This window comes from Siphateles boraxobius, unplaced genomic scaffold (genome assembly GCF_051911475.1).
Source record: "Siphateles boraxobius isolate OS27281-9 unplaced genomic scaffold, OSU_SipBor_1 6, whole genome shotgun sequence".
In the NCBI taxonomy this organism is placed as follows: domain Eukaryota; kingdom Metazoa; phylum Chordata; class Actinopteri; order Cypriniformes; family Leuciscidae; genus Siphateles; species Siphateles boraxobius.
The window spans coordinates 18,655,683-18,672,529 of NW_027509186.1; the positions used below are offsets into that span (position 1 = coordinate 18,655,683).

General features: G+C 37.4%; 1 protein-coding gene across 17 annotated transcripts in view; it reads left to right on the forward strand.

Annotated features, from left to right (window-relative positions):
- The window catches only part of nbeab (neurobeachin b), a 292,102-nt gene that overhangs the window by 125,328 nt on the left and 149,927 nt on the right, over positions 1-16,847 (forward strand). For 13 of the 17 annotated variants that reach the window (XM_077208039.1, XM_077208041.1, XM_077208040.1 and 10 more), the window contains 8 exons: positions 403-620; positions 907-1,060; positions 3,379-3,559; positions 4,096-4,220; positions 4,786-4,893; positions 5,450-5,618; positions 7,603-8,044; positions 16,601-16,752. In XM_077208039.1, the coding sequence (XP_077064154.1) occupies positions 403-620; positions 907-1,060; positions 3,379-3,559; positions 4,096-4,220; positions 4,786-4,893; positions 5,450-5,618; positions 7,603-8,044; positions 16,601-16,752 (1,549 nt within the window). The remainder of the gene's footprint in view (positions 1-402; positions 621-906; positions 1,061-3,378; positions 3,560-4,095; positions 4,221-4,785; positions 4,894-5,449; positions 5,619-7,602; positions 8,045-16,600; positions 16,753-16,847) is intronic. The other 4 variants (XM_077208045.1, XM_077208048.1, XM_077208056.1 and 1 more) reach the window with 1 other exon arrangement.

The window sequence follows — 16,847 nt, forward strand, 5'->3', positions numbered from 1 at the left end:
AGAGGGTTCACTCTTTGACATCTTTATGACTGCCAAAACTGCTTCTGAGGTGTTGTGTGATATATTGTGGACCCTATAGGAATATGACGTCTGCAGCTTGGCAAAGCCAGCTTTAAACAAAAAAATAAAATAAAGAAATAAAACTTGCCTGACGAAATGTCATAACTTCAACTGCAACCTGCAATTTCCTTCAGCTGACTTTCAAGAATTATTCAAGTCGTTTCCAGCATGAAGGCTTTTTTGTAAGTCTTTTGGAAGAAAGAACACAATCTCTCGGAAATTTTACACAAACGCTTCATTATTACACCTGTCATAAACAGTCAATGCTGTTTACATTCCCTAAGATGCCTGGATTTTTAAGTTGATTTGTTTTGTGTTTTAAAAGCATTGGTTTGCTTTCAGAATTTGCACGGCCATTCTGGTAGTCATCTGGATAGAGACCTGCGTGTGGATCTGGGCTTCAGAGGCATGCCAATGACAGAAGAGCAGCGTCGACAGTTCAGCCCGGGTCCCCGCACCACCATGTTCCGTATCCCAGAGTTCAAGTGGTCCCCAATGCACCAGCGCTTACTTACAGATCTGCTCTTTGCACTAGAATCAGATGTACACATTTGGAGAAGGTCAGTGGCTACAGTTTACACCATAAATTATTTGACATGAACAAAAACAGCGAGGGATAAAAATACAAATCCGTTTACTATATCATACTTTATTTATTTTTTCCCCCAATAGGACTGTAATTCTGTGTCTTGCAGTTTTTTTTGTTTATGTCAAATAATATATTATATCTACTCTTATTATTGTAGCCTAGCCTATAACACCAAAAATCACCATGTCCTTATTGTGATATGTCTCTTACGCATTGTTTTTGTCTTTCTCTACCTACTTTTCTCTTAACCCTCATAGTCATTCGACAAAATCCATTATGGACTTTGTCAACAGCAACGAGAATATAATCTTTGTACACAATACCATTCACCTGATCTCACAAATGGTGGATAACATCATCATCGCCTGTGGAGGAATCCTTCCCCTGCTGTCCGCTGCCACCTCGCCCTCTGTGAGTGTGCCTGAGCTTTTACAATACTGACACCCAGTGGCCGTCATAGATTACTGCAAGCAAAGATGCTCAATCGTCTACATTAATCCGGATTATTTGAAAACGGTGCACACTGGCGTTTTCCAAAAGTTTCTCGTCTACACTGAAACGTTGAAAAACGCTATATTCACCTAACTGCGCATGAGTAAACCCTCATAAAATCTCACTGAGACGGAACAAGACATGGTAAAGTTATCACACAATTCTTCTGGCAGGCAGGATCATTTTATTTAGCAAAATATCTCACCATTCACTGATCCATCCAGATCGCACTAAGTCGCCATTATTTGTTTGGTCTAAAATGCAACTGCTCTCATATTTGCCACAGGACAGCAAATGTGAGTAGCCTACATTTTCTGTCATCTTTGCAGGACTGTGTGATAATGAAGAATGTGCAAAGTAACACATTTCAGCAACTGTGTGAAAGTGAATAGCACATAACAGGCACAATACCGGAATAAACATTAATATCTATCGGTATAGGGCCCTACTACTCCCTACATATGTTACATGCCCACAGTCCAAATGACAGCGAGAAAGGGGCGTTTTTAAATTCATCCACTTTGGAGAGCGCTTTCAAAAAGCTTTGTTTTTTTTCATAAACAACGCCGTCACAATGTGGACGGAAGGCCAAAACGGAGAGAAAAATGTGCATTTTCAAACTAAAACATATTAGTGTGGACAGGAACAGAATGCCTCTGGGAGGATGCTACTACAGGTTACCTTATTTTAAATATATTCTTCACTGTTGAGTGTGTTTTAACTACGTTTCTCTCTTTTGATTTATTTATTTTTTGTTTATGCCAAGAATACCAAGGTTAGTTCCAATACATAAGTATATTTAGAATGTTCTGTGGTTCATTTCCATTTCGTCTGTCATGTCATACTTTCTCATAGCACCCGCAAATTATATGTAGCCTATATATTTTTAAGTCAGCATGAAACAGGAGTTGCTACAGTAGGCTATAGTCTTTTTCCTCCCTATGATGTGAAGTATATACCAGTGAAATGGCTTCGTGAACAAGAACAAATGTAGGGCGGGACTTGATTTTGTGCATCAGGAATTGATTGGATAGTTGGATCATTGTGGTTTGCCATTGGTCGATCTCATGTCGATGACAGGCTGTCCCGTCCTTGCCAGTAAAGAAGGGATGTTGTTGCAATAAGGAGGGGAAGTTATTTTGATTATAGATCAGGAAGGCACATGTATTTAAAAAAGAAAGAAAGAAAGTAATAATAATGTGGACGGATAGGCTAAATAATTTATAATAAGTGCTGCAATATTCCATAAACAAAGCAAGAATTGTCATAGTAACTTTACAAGAAAAACATGGATATATTGACTTTTAAAAGCTCGGGTCACAGGAACTACTTTCCATTTAGTCGTTTTCGTTTTAAATGTGCTTAGTATCTCTAGGTTAAGGATTTAGTCAATATAAAAGTGCTAATTTATGTATTAATGCAATCACACATTAAAACCCAATGCCAGTTCTCATCTGGGATAATTGGATGAATTTCATACACATATGCACTAATGTTCAAAAGTTTGGGGTCAGTAAGAATTTTTTTTAACGTTTTATAGATTTATTTTTTTTATCACAGTTTCTACAAAAATGTAAAGCAAAACTTTTTTCAACATTGTTAATAATAATAGTTTCTTCGGCCTATTAGAATGATTTCTGAAGGATCATGTGACACTGAAGACTGAAGTAATGATGCTGAAAATTCAGCTTTGCATCACAGGAATAAATTACATTTGAAATTATATTATTAACATAGAAAACAGTTATTTTAAATTGTAATCATATTCCAAATACTGTTTTTACTATATTTTGACCAAACAATGCAGCCTTGGTTGAGCATAAGAGACTTCTTTCAGAATCATTACAAAATATTACCGACCACAAACTACTTTTGAATAGTAGTGCAGATTGGTCAGGGAGGTTTGCACTCATTTAACTAGGATTAAAACTTAAATGCTCAATTTCAGTGCACCAGACTCATCTAAAAGATGTCCAAAGACTTCCATTTAGCAATCCTGTATCCTTCAAAGCATCTACCATTGCTTTGCATGTCCTTTCTCATCCTGGTTAACAGGATGTGCTGTGTTTTGTCACATTTTCCCTAATCCACCCAATCGCACCCTGAATGTTTCACTTTTGTACTGAAGATAACCACTGATCAATGTTATAACAATGTGCAAACAGGATAGTGTGATGACTTGCCGTGATCTCAGATGATACCCTTGTGCTCTCTTTTACCGTGTCTGTCCGTGTCAGACTGAAATGGAAGGCATCGAGGCGACGCAGGGCATGTCTTCTGAGATGGCCCTGATCTTTCTGACCCGGCTGATGGCTATGGTCGATGTGCTGGTCTTCGGAAGTTCACTCAACTTCAGCGAGATTGAAGCCGAGAAAAACATGTCCTCAGGTGGACTGATGCGACAGTGTCTCAGACTTGGTATGTATAAGTGTTTGCGTGTGGACACATTTTAAAGAACATAACATGAAAAGAAAACACCTGAAGATGTTCAGCATAGGTTTGCAAAAATATCATATCATGATTTTTTTCTGGAAAATCACGATTCACGATTTTATCACAACTCTTTTTCATGTTGGCTTTACTATTTTGCAAGTGACTTAGCATTACAGCCAAACGAATGTCCCTATTTTAAAAACAAAGCCTTACAAGGTAACATAATATAGAATAACAAAGAATGGCTGACATTAAGGCCATAGTGGCAAAGTTAAAAATCTTTGTCATTATTTTCTTTATTATTAAAAGATTAGTATTGTAATGCATTACTTAAAAAAAAAAAAAAACTTTGCCCAACATAGGTTGTCTCTATAATTTAAGGGGCCCATAGGGACACTATATTGATCAGTCAGCACCCAGGGCCAGGATCAAAACTATTTTGAATTATTTTATTTCCTCCATCTCTCTTTTTCCACTTTTCCACATTTCTATGTCGTGCTTTTTCTTTCTCTCTGTCTCAGTATGTTGTGTGGCCGTGAGGAACTGTTTAGAGTGTCGTCAGCGTCAGAGGGACAGAAGTCTGAAGTCCTCTCTTTCCTGCAGTAAGTCTCAGGAGGGCCTGCAAAGTGTGTCCACTGCCAACAAGGTACCCAGTTTACTACACACACTCTTACACTGCATCCAGGCACTCTACACATTTCTGTAATAGAAAAAAAAAACAATACAATTAGAGTAACGTTTTCATGTTTCAAGTGTTTTAAATATGCGTAAAGTGATCTTTAATTTATATATTATATTTAATTTATATTTATCTTAAATGTATGACACCATATCTTAAATTATAGTTTTAAAACTTTCAAGTTTTTTTTATTATTTATTTATTTTTATTATAAAATATATTTTCCATTATTTATTTATCTATTTTTATATTTTTATATTTTTTACTTGTTTTATTTTTTAAAAAAAAATCTTGATTTGACAACATGTAGTATACTCACTGTTCTCAAGCATTCAAGCTGTCTTTTTTAAAAGTGTGAAAGTAGGTGGTGTTGTCTCGTCGCGTTAGTTTTTTCCTCACACAATATAACATTGTCGCGTTATGTGTGATTTGGTGCTGTGGGCATGGTGTGAATGTGTAAATGAGATCTGGAATGTGAGAACTGTTTAAAGTGTTAAATATCTGTTTCAAATATCTGCTTTTCTTGCCTTAGACCACCATAGAAAATTTTCCAAGTAATGTTTCTCCAATTAAGGACCCGGACCGACTTCTACAAGACGTGGACATCAACCGTCTGCGAGCGGCTGTCTTTCGTGACGTTGTGAGTTAATGTCAAATGGTCCTCGAATGTCCCTTGAAAGTGTGTAGGGCTAGGTGTATCCCGCAGTTTCAAGAAGTTTCTAGAATTATCTTGTTCACTTTAATACAAATCTTTAAGTGTTTTTGTTCACATGGTCAGCATCACAGTTTTGCCTTTATGATTAAAAAACGTGAAATCTAAAATTTTATTACAGAATTTAAATGATTAAATTTTGTTTCTTTGCTTGTTTTTCCTTTATATTATATTATATTATATTATATTATATTATATTATATTATATTATATTATATTATATTATATTATATTATATTATATTATGTTATATTATATTATATTATATTATATTATTTTTCCAGGTTAATATTAGATGATTTTGAATTCCAGATTTTAATGCATTTTAGTTATTTCGTTTTTTTTTTTATTCAATTATTTTTTTAAATAATACTCTGTAATATAACTCTCTAACGGAATTAGAATCAGTTCAGAGTAGCATTTCTGCTTTTCATGACATGTTCTAGTCACATGTTGACTCTTCTTCATAACCTTTGGTTCACAGGATGACAGTAAGCAGGCCCAGTTCCTGGCTCTCGCTGTTGTCTATTTTATCTCAGTGCTCATGGTGTCTAAGTACCGGGACATCCTGGAACCCCAGAGGGAGACTGTCAGGTCTATCAGCCAATCAGGAAGAGGCATTCGGCAGGAGATAAATTCCCCCACCAGCACAGGTGTTGTAGTGGCTAATGTTTTGTTTGTTGACACAGCTTAAATGCACTTATTAACTTATATTTACATTAAGCTGAACATCTTCGCTTATTTTCATAACACATTTTAATTAGCCAGGTCGTTTTTTTTATATATGTCATACTAGGCACAAATTATATTGAAAAAAGTCTCCACAGTTTCAGTTTCAAGCTAATGCCAAAAACATTCCTCTTCACCACCTACTGTATCACATCTATTATTCATAAGCACTAATTATCCTGCATGATATTAAACATGCAGCCCTTACAAAATTCTTGAAGGAAATCACTGCTGGCTTTGTCTGTAAATCGCTCACAAAATTGGATAAACGTCCAGTAGTTTCATCGATTAGAAATGTAGAAATTAGTGTTCAATTTAGGCAGTTTTTTTGTTGGGAAAGTATAGTGTAAAGAAATAGAGTGAGAAAAAAAAAAGAGAAAAAAGGGTATAAAGAAAGAAGATCCATGATACAGGGTAGCGCTGCTATTTCCAGCCCTATCTGTCAGTGCCCATTAGGAAAGCAATCCACCAGAGGAGAATGGGATCATAGAGGCTGAGGCACTACGCTGCATCACCCTCATAAATTTCAGGAAAGAAAGGCTATGGATGGGTTTTTTTCCTAACAGCATGTAGCAGGCCATTGTCTGCACCCAAATCGGCATCCAGACGTGCTCCATGACTGGAACGGGCCCAGTGACCTTGCTAAAGCCTCTAGATGAACATTACCCAACATCTGGAGAACAACCGAAGAGATTGGAGACAGAGTTGTCTTGTCAGATAGATAGATAGATAGATAGTTTAGCAAAGTTAAAGTTCAGGGAAGGAGGAGGCATTCCAGGAAAACCCTAAAATGGACAAAGCTATCCCTGCAGCTGAATAAAATGCAGACAGAGACCTTTTGACTGAATAAACATAAAGAGAATGAACCCACCATTGTGACAGTATAATGTTTATCTGTGTTCTTCAAGCCATCTTGGTTATTTTCGTAAGGGATAATATAATGCAATTCTTATCGACATAGCCTTTATCACTGCATAGAATACAATAAAATAATAATTTAGGCCTCATTGTGTAACAAGCAACATCATTTCACAGAAGGATGTTATTTCAATTACTCGACTGACGCTATAACGATATTTTGTAGTAAAATATGCTGTTATTCTCATAAATTGTATTTTACCGCTGTGCTAAGCTAAACGCGGTTGGCATCTTAGTCTCCTCTAAATGAAATCAAATAGCAGCATTTTAAAAATGTCCCAAATATTGTTAAATGTTATGTAAATGTTCCTTAGAATTGTATCATTGACTTAATTTATTCTGACGATATGACAACAAGTCAAACAACAACAAATGATTCTACAATGTTTCAAGTCCAAAGGCTTCTTGAACTATATGTATTTTAATTTGGGTAACTATGCCATTTCATGGATTTGGGTTACAAATGGGGACGCATGTTAACATATTAAGGTAGTAGTTGTGTTGTTCAAGCTTATTTATAATACGGATGAACTTTACAGTATTTTCTCTCTCCTGCTTATGTCTTAGGCAGTGTCAAAAGAAGCCTCAAAAGAGTCTCAATTGTTGGTGTCTCAATGGCGTGATGCATTTGCTAAAAAAGAAAGCGAAACACAAAATAAACAATGTAAAGATGAATTTGACTGATATGATTTTTGAAAAAAGTTTTTTTTTCTAGGTTTCTATAGATATCAGGATATATTGTTACCGTGATTTTTTTTTTTTTTTTGCCACAATAACCGTGGCGGGAAAAATATGATATCGAGCCAGCCCTATTTCAAAATAAACTAACATCAAAACGAAAGAAAAGCGGCAGCCCTTCACGGACGACAGCCGCACAAACATAAACAAAACACAACGTAAAATAGGCCTGGTCCTTTCTGGTCATCACAAAAAAATAAATAATTCTTTTGTATTTTATTAATTCTCTGCTTTATGATATGTGACCTTCAGAGTACCCATCAACCCTCTCTGATGGTCGCAAGGAAGCTCTCAGCGTGCTGGAGGAGTCCCGTCAGGAATCATCCTTCCCTCACTCTGACTCGGGACTGGGTGACGAGCAGGTATCCAGTGTGATGAACGGGGCCGGCCTGGAGCTCGCAATGGGTGGTCCGAACGGCATGAGCGGTCTGTTCTGCACCCTGTCATCAGAGGCCAGGTCACAGGAAAGCTTGATTGAGCCATCAACCATGGAGCACCTCAAACCCGCCTCATCCATCTCCAGCATCAGCCAGTCCAACAAAGGTATCAATGTCAAGGAAATCCTGAAGAGCCTGGTAGCTGCTCCCGTGGAGAGCACAGAGAGCGGGCCGGACAGCCTGCCTTACCCTGACCACCAGGCCATGAAGAGGGAAGCCCAAGCCATGTTACCCATGCAGTTCCATTCCTTTGACAGGTACCATCTTCTCAGACATTTTGAGATGTATCTGTCCTGTATTCCAGCTTTAGTACAAGTTAAGTTCATAATAAGCTCATAATGTTTAAGCAATGGCCAAGCAGAGAAGCGACCAAACACTTCCACGTTTTGCCTATGTAAACACAGTTACTCGAGTAGTGTAACTTGACCTGGGCTGGTGACACAAAATAAACCGTTGCGCTTTTCTAAGTGTTTAAAATTGATGACTATATTGTATGGCGGAATACCATAACAAGTGCTTTTGAGCACTTCGACTTGGCGCAATAATATCTTCACTCGTGAAAAGTCCTCTTACCGGCTCCCGCTTCCTCTCCCTCTGACATTTCCGTCAATACAACGAGAGGAAGCGGGAGCCGGTAAGAGGACTTTTTTTTACGAGTGAAGATATTATTGCGCCAAGTCGAAGTGCTCAAAAGCACTTGTTATGGTATTCCGCCATACAATATAGTCATCAATTTTAAACGCTTAGAAAAGCGCAACGGTTTATTTTGTGTCACCAGCCCAGGTCAAGTTACACTACTCGAGTAACTGTGTTTACATAGGGAAAACGTGGAAGTGTTTGGTCGCTTCTCTGCTTGGCCCATATTTAATGCATGGGCTAAGCTAAGTGCTAACATAGTTTTGCGGCAATACAGAGCGATATAGTGCACGAAATGAGATGAGAGAGGTATGTATCAACTCGTCTTATTTAAGGGAATAACATAGTTTAATAAGAAAAACTGGTGGAGTATCCCTTTAAAAAAAGCAGAAATCTGGATTACAGTGAGGTCAATGGGGCCAGTTTTTTAAACAATATTGTTTCAATAGTATTGCCACAGCCACAATGCATAAATGTTTTTAACATGATTTTAGTGTGAAAAAAAGAACTTAATAACCTTTTCTGTGTGATGTTATATTCAATTTTAAAAGTTTGTCCCCACGACATAACCATAAACCCTAAAACCCTGAAACAACTCAAATGATGATTTAAACAGCTTTACAGCTCAAATAATACACACATTTTAACAGAGGAATTAATATAATTGCTTTTATAAAATTATAAACTTTATATTTATGCTTTTAAATCCTCCAACTTTGTCCCCATTCATTTGAACGATAAGTGCGTCATCTTAACAGTCGATAGTTTTGTGTTCATCAACATTATACGACAAAAGCTGTTGATTGAACTCAACTTGTATGATACCAGGGATTTTACAGAAGTACTGTAACGATGTTAAAATGGATTCATATGAACCTCCACCAGGTGGCAGCAATATATATCAGCATGGGTGCCAAATGTGAAAATCATGTGGCTTCATCTTGATTGAATGTTTCTTGTCACCAATAGCACTTCAGTAGCCCATTTACTGCAGATGTATACGTACAAGGCCCTTAAAAGTACAGTGACCTTTTCTGTGTGCATGCGATCCCTTCCGTGCCTTTAAACACTACATAATACATCTCAGTCAAACCATGATGAATTCTTAGATTAGTCTTTTCCCTGACGAATGACCATAATGATTTTCTTGGTCATAAGCAAGCCATAACTCACTTTAAATTCCCCATACTTTCTATCATGAAGAATTGCTGTGTTTGAAAATGTCTCAGAGATGTGTTTGAGCGTTTTGTGGTGTGTTTACATTCCAAGGCCAGATAAAATCTCAACGTGATAAGTCTCTGCTCTTAACAAAACTGTTGCTGTTCGAATCAACATATGTAAACAGAAATAGTGTAAATGGAAACTTTTTTGTTTGATAATAACCTGTTCACTTTGACTAAAAGTTATCTCCAGCTGGATGCTAAGAGGGTTTTGCTGTTTTCGAGGCCTACGTCTCACTCTTTGACCACAATCTTGGTGATTTGTTCAGGCTGATCTCATTTGTATTTGCACATGATGTTTACATATTTTTTATTTTTTATTTTTAGATAATAGACCGTTTGGAAGCAGACATCACAGTTAGCATTGTGGTGACAGAAATACAAATAGAGCACAGCGAGGAAAATGTTTTGTTGAGCCTTTGGATGTCAGAATCGGAATGCATAAAAAGATGGTCATCATTTTTATGGAATACTGTCATTGAAAACGCCCTTGGAAACTAAACGCAGATGTATATGGTAGCAAGCCATAGACTGGACTGATGAAACCTGCGATGATTAGTCTACTATTAAAGCATGAATTTGACGTGAACAATAGGTCTACACAATATTCACATATGCAGTTCATAGGGGACATAATGTATTAGCCCTACAGTTACAGCATGAAATAATATTTAAATCTATAAAATTTTACATAAGTAACATTTTAAACCTATAACATTTTTGTCTCACAATTCTGACTTTTGTCTCGCAATTCTGATTTTTTTATATACATATATGTAATTTTTTTTAACAATTTAAAATTTATACTTGAACACGACACCAAAAATCACACAGAACAGAATGAAATTGCAGAAATAGGCAAATGTGTTAAATGTGATCGGAATAATAATCTGATTGATTAAATACGGTGTAGTCTATTAATTCCATGAATTTAATTTTCTATGAACCCAAAAGGACTTGTTACCATTTTTACATCAAGTTGATTTGTTCATATGCATTATGGATGCTTTCACTGTGCTTATAATGTACTTTTTAGTGTATATGCAAACATACATAAATATGTACGTGCCTTCTATTGCATTATCAACAATTAATCTTTCTGTAAACATCTCTGACAATGGTTGCTATTTTTGTTTTTTATGTCAGATAGATGGCCCCTTATTGTCTACCCAGTACTAAATTTGACGTTCTCAAAAAGTCCCTGCTGGTGTCAATGACGTCGCCTTGTAACAGTCCCAGAATGTTCTGAGACGGTCATGATGTGAAGTTCTTTAAAAGGTTGGGGGACGTTATTTGGCGGACCTTCAGGGAACATTGAGGACATTCTCTGAACCTTTAGGGGACCATGTTTTATTTGGAAGTTTGATGTTCCCAGAACGTCCCCACTGGTATCAAGGACATTGCGTGGTAACGTTCCCAGAACTTTCCTAGACTGTTACGATGTGAAGTTATTTTAGGGTTGGGGGACGTTATTTGGCGGGCCTGTAGGGCACATTCAGGCTGTTTTGGGAATGTTTAGGGGAACATTACTATAGGAAGTTCCCTCTAGGTCTCTACAAGGGTTGTAAAAAGTACCGGTACTTTGGTACCAAGTGGGTACTGAAATTTAGAAAATGTGACGATTCCAGCATTTCTGTAGTACCGAGTACCGGGTATATTCGCTACCCACTAATCGGCAGTTGCTTTCAGTCGCTTCCGTGTTTGTCCAAGCGCAGGGTTCGGGACTAACTCTTTTTAATAGGAGCAATGTAGCCGATATATATTGCGATGATACTAGTGTCTGTGAATATTAAACATCAAAAGGACTATTTAAATAAGAATCCTGCATATTCTGCTTGTTTTGGTGTGAATGAATGTCGCAGACTTATGGTTTAATTTACTGCACACACACTGAAGCAAGCGTGACGCGTACGGTGTTTTCAGCCTCTGCCACCTCACTATATGAGAACATGAATGCATGAACTTCATCTCCAGAGCCACTCTGAAAGTCACTTGAGCATTTTACCATTTCATTTGAGAAAAAAAACAATTGTCATATCATAATAAACCCAAAATATATTAGGCTACTGTTGTACAATAGATTTAGCTACGTCTCAATATAATAATGATAATATTAATAATTATTATTATTAGGTGTGCGTAGAAGGTTGCTTATTTTTCACTTGATCTTTTTTAATAAACAATTTTCGTCACCTTTAGAGAACTTTTAGGGAACTTTGCACAAGGTCGCAAGAACGTCCCCTCCTACATGAGTAAGCAGGCAGATTTTTTTGCCAGTATAAGTTACAATGTTCACCAGACTTTATGAAAATACTTAAACGTGTGTCTCCTGAGAGATTAGGCCCAGGCAATGTGCTTCTCCCTTCTTAGATATTGAGTCACAGGAACAATGGATCCGCAGTAATGCATGCAGCCGCCACAGATGAGGTGCGCCTGCTGACTAGTAAAGGTGATGTGTGTGTAAATGTGTTTGTGAGTGTTAGGGAGGGTCTCCAGGGCGTTGATGACAGATTAAACAGAAGCGCCCCATGCGCCCCCAGCTCCCCTCCTGTCGTCCTCACCCCTCAGCACCCTAATGGAGGCTGGCAGGCAGAAATGAGTTGCCATGGCAGAGTGTATTATTTTTGAAATGCTTTCACATAGGCTGTCCGCTGATGCCGGGTCGTACCACTCACTCCTGCATGCTTTAATGTCATCTGCCGGCCCTGAAATTGCTGTGTCTAATTGTTTGCCACCTGCCACCAAATGAGATGCCAGACGTGGACAGGCTTCTTCGATTGTGTGTCAGAACCTAAATAGATTGGGAGTGACATCAAAAAAAGCCTCAAACACAGGAGTGATGAGGACTGACATCACCGTCTTTCTGGGACTTTCCAAATGTGAATTTTTTCAATTAGTATTGAATAAGCAGGAAGCCGTGTTTGCAGATGAGGCCGCCATCATAAAGGACTTGCTTTGGCTTTGAAAGTTAATTCAAATGAAAGCGTTTGGTGGAGAAGCACTTTAATACGTTGACATGGGTCCATGTCAGTGTCAGTGGATGGTATGCTTATAAACCGAGTGATGCCAATATAGTTTGCCACTATATGAGACCTACACATTTAATTATTATTATTAATGTTCATTTATGAGCCAATACTGTTTGTAATCCTTAAAGCCATTTCAAATAAAACAAAATATTTGCAATATTCATAGTCTACACAAGATTGATCCGTGCTTTATTCAAAGCAAGTCAATAAAAAAAAAAAACTATTAATAATATATGCGGCAGATAATTCATGTATCATTCACAAGCCCCCAGCCAATGAATAATTCATGAGTGTTCATATTGTATTAGAAGCTTGTTTATTATTCTAATACTATCAACTCTACCTGTCAAATACCTGCAAGAAGCCGACATGTTATGAGTAATAAATACTGTATGCTCGGGGTGTGGGGGTAAGCATGCTTTGTGGATCTTTGTGATCACAATTGTTCAGATCAAATGCAAACTGAGATTTAGGATTAGTATTTGACTCGTAATTCTGTGTTAAATGCACAATAACATATCACGTGTCCATATTACAACTATTACTTTAACCCCTAGTTTCACAGGCTTAGGCCTAGTCCCAGACTAAAATGTGAGTTTGATCTGTTTTAACTGAAAGCAACTTTCACTGACATATCTTAAAATATGTCACTGCCATTGTTTTGTCTCAAGAAGAAACATTGGTACGTTTATAAAAGCTACTTATATGCCCTTATTGAACTAAGGCTAAGCCATGTCTGTGAAACCAGACCATTATTAAATGAATATTTATTTAATTATTATTAATAATTAGTAGTAATTGTTCTGATAAAGTACATTTGGATGTTGTTTTCACAAAATAATGAAATATGAATGGTACTGTTTAGCAATTACTCACTTGTATTTTTCACCATTGTGTGACTTTTTTCTGCTGTGGTATGCGAAATGACTTTTTATGCAGAAAGTCCTGGCTGCTATTTTTGATAAATAAACATAAATATTGACCAGAGGCTGTCAGAAGCTTCAGAATTACATGCCAGACTCCTTTTACATTACTGAACCAAAAGGTTGGGGTCAGTATGATTTAAAAAAATATATATATAATTTAATACTTTTCTTCATCAAGGATGCATTATATTTGATCAAAAGTGACAGTAAAGACAATTAGAATTTTACAAAATTAATTATAAAGTGCCGAAGTTATGACGTCACTTTGTAGGCCAAAACACGGAAGTGAGTTAGCATTTTAGCACTTCCGGTTCCCTCGCCCTAAAGTCTATGGGTTTTTTGAATGGGTTTTTGCCAAATCGCCTAAAAATAAGGTCTGGGGTTAACAAAGCCTCTAAATATTTTCACGTTTTGATCTAAGACATAAAACACACCAGTTATAACCTGCTTGTGGTTTTTTAAACTTTATTGTGTGTGCTTGTGGTTTTTTAAACTTTATATAGGCTTCAAAATGTATACGTTTTGGATTAACTTGTAAAGATTATCTTGATAGACAAAACGTGTAAGGGTCACAACTCTTTGTTGAACACAGATCTTATTTTTTGCGATTTTCCAAAAGTCTATTGGGTAAAATGCATATCTTTTCAATCGAGGGAACCCATGCGCCGCTAACTTCCCAGTTGTCCTACAAAGTGACGTCATAACCTCGGCACTCTATGATGCTTAAATACAGCTTTGCATCACAGGAATAAATTACATTTTAAAATATATTCAAATAGAAAAGTTGTTTTTTAACTCTAATAATTTTTCACAACATCACTGTGTATTATTGATCAAATAAATGCAGCCTTGGAAAAAAAGAGACTACTTCCAAAAAACGTTAAAAAAAATTGTATAGTGTACGTATTTGCACCTGCAAGAATAATCCCTCATAAGTCAGACAATGGTACACATGTATGATTTTAAGGGTCCGTTATTCTCTGTTTGTAGTACTTAAGGGGAAGCACGTGTCAAAAATGTTTTTGCTTCCTCGCATGAGATCTCAGAGAAAACCGCCTGTGTCACGCCACCACGTTAAAGAGAACGTGCTATCGGGACGAGTCGCAGTGTCCCAGACAAGTGCTCTGATGGCTCCATCCTCTCTCTGTACAGTGTCTGCTCTGAGGTCACACTGTGCGGCATCAGGAGGTTTAGCAGGTGACGTTACAACCAGTCCTGCGCTACATCACCCAAAAAAACACTCTGTATCAGCCAGCATCTCGGACCACGTCAAGTTGCGATAAGAAAACCAGACCGATACACACACACAAACAAAATATCATTCCATCCTCCAAAACACTTGACTCTGTCATGTGTATAATATCAAACTAATCCTCTCCTGCTCTTTGCTATCAGGCTAAGGTGGGTTTCCGTGAATCTCCAGAATGTCTGTGGAAACATACAGGAGATTATCGGCGAGGTCAAGAGTTTAATGTGAACTCGTGATCCTGCTCGTCTCCAGCGCTATTTTCAGCTCGTTGCCTCTGGAAACCATGTGATTTTCTGCTTCGTCTATAAATAAGCTGGGAAAAAAACAGATATCATTTCTTGAAGGCATAATTAAGTTGATTAGTCTATTTAGTCCCTTTTTAATGATTTAATATGTTTAGCAGCTATATTTAGAGACTATTTCTTTAATTATCTTTTCAGAGATTGCAGCTGGCCAGAAGGATGACAAGATGATTGCTGGTTTTGTCATTTTTCTTCATTTCCTGCAATAGGAGGGTTGTTACTGTTATGCCATGCCTTTTGAAGTACTTTCTATAAATTTGTGTGTTAAAGGAAGTATTTCTATAAAAGGATGTTCTAAACTTTCAGACATACAGTGTAGTCTTGCTCGGGCACTTTCATTAATTTTAACATTTTTATTTACACGAAGGCTAGAATAATGCCTAAAAGGATTGATGCAAGCCAACCTAATACCACAAAATGTAACATAATTGATCAGGTCCATTGCTGACATTTTATGATGTTGTTTTCCCACAAAATGATGTCACTTGCTGAATGGTGATGTCATTGAGGAACTAACTTTTGTTCAAATGAATATTTCAAACAACAGGATGAAAAAAAAAAAATTAATTGACGACCAGATTTATTTATGTATTTATTTATTCCAGTACTTAAATCATTTTAAATTCTCCTCTGTGTGAATTCTTGTGTGATATTTTGATTCAAGAAATCTAATATAATACTTTTTTAATTACGTTTTATTTATTTAACAGTAATACCAATATTTCCTAATAAAATTGCAGTTTGTTTACTATTTAAACTTCACAAATGGGGACAAATGGAGGTCAATGTATTGCATAGTACAAACAACCCGTAAGGTTTTCAGAGGTGAGAACCTCAAGACTGCCCCGCTATAGCAACAGCAACATTTGGTGACGCACCTGGAAAATCTCTCTTGATGAATTCCTCTCTGAGTTTGACATTATGTCGAGGCACAGCACTGGACAAACAGCAGAAAAGAGAAACATACCCAAAACCCAGCAGTCACTGCTTTTGATTTTACTGTTTGTTTGCCTTGAGCTCTCCTTGCGTAAGATCGTGAGGCAAGCGCGGGCCGGCAGGACAGCAGGATGTTTACTTTGCCTGCTGGTTTCCCCTGGCCTTGCCACTGCGACCTGTTCAGTCTGGCCACTTTCATCCAGTCTGACTGGACTGTGGAAAACTGCTATCTCCCTCCGGCTTAATCAACTAATTTCACAAGCAATCGTGTATTTATTGTTGCAGGTGAACTGTTTTATTTAGCTTTGTTAGATGTTTCCTTTCACTCTAGCGGAGTCTGGAAGCCTGTGTAGTTCACTTGCCCCCTTTAGGGAAGTGCTTGGTAAAATCCACTCTGTTTGGTTTGGTTATCCTTACACATGTGCCGACCCAAATGCCTTGTTCTCACCAGGTTATGGGAACAGTTTTCCAGTGCATCAATGGATTGTGTACACTTTCTTCCCTTCCTCCTGCAGGAGTGTGGTGGTACAGGCCAAGAAGCCTGTGTCGGGCCCGACGGTGAACACGGTGGGCAGTTCTGGCTCCAGCAGTGCCCTGACCACTGCTAGCACCCCAAACATCTTCGCTGCTACATCGGCTGCTCCCAAGAGCATGATCAACACTACAGGTAATTGCTCTGACCTATCCTGTCTCAATACATCCTAACTTGACCTCTTCTATTATGTTGTTAACTGGTAACTTTATAAGGATAGATATAATGGT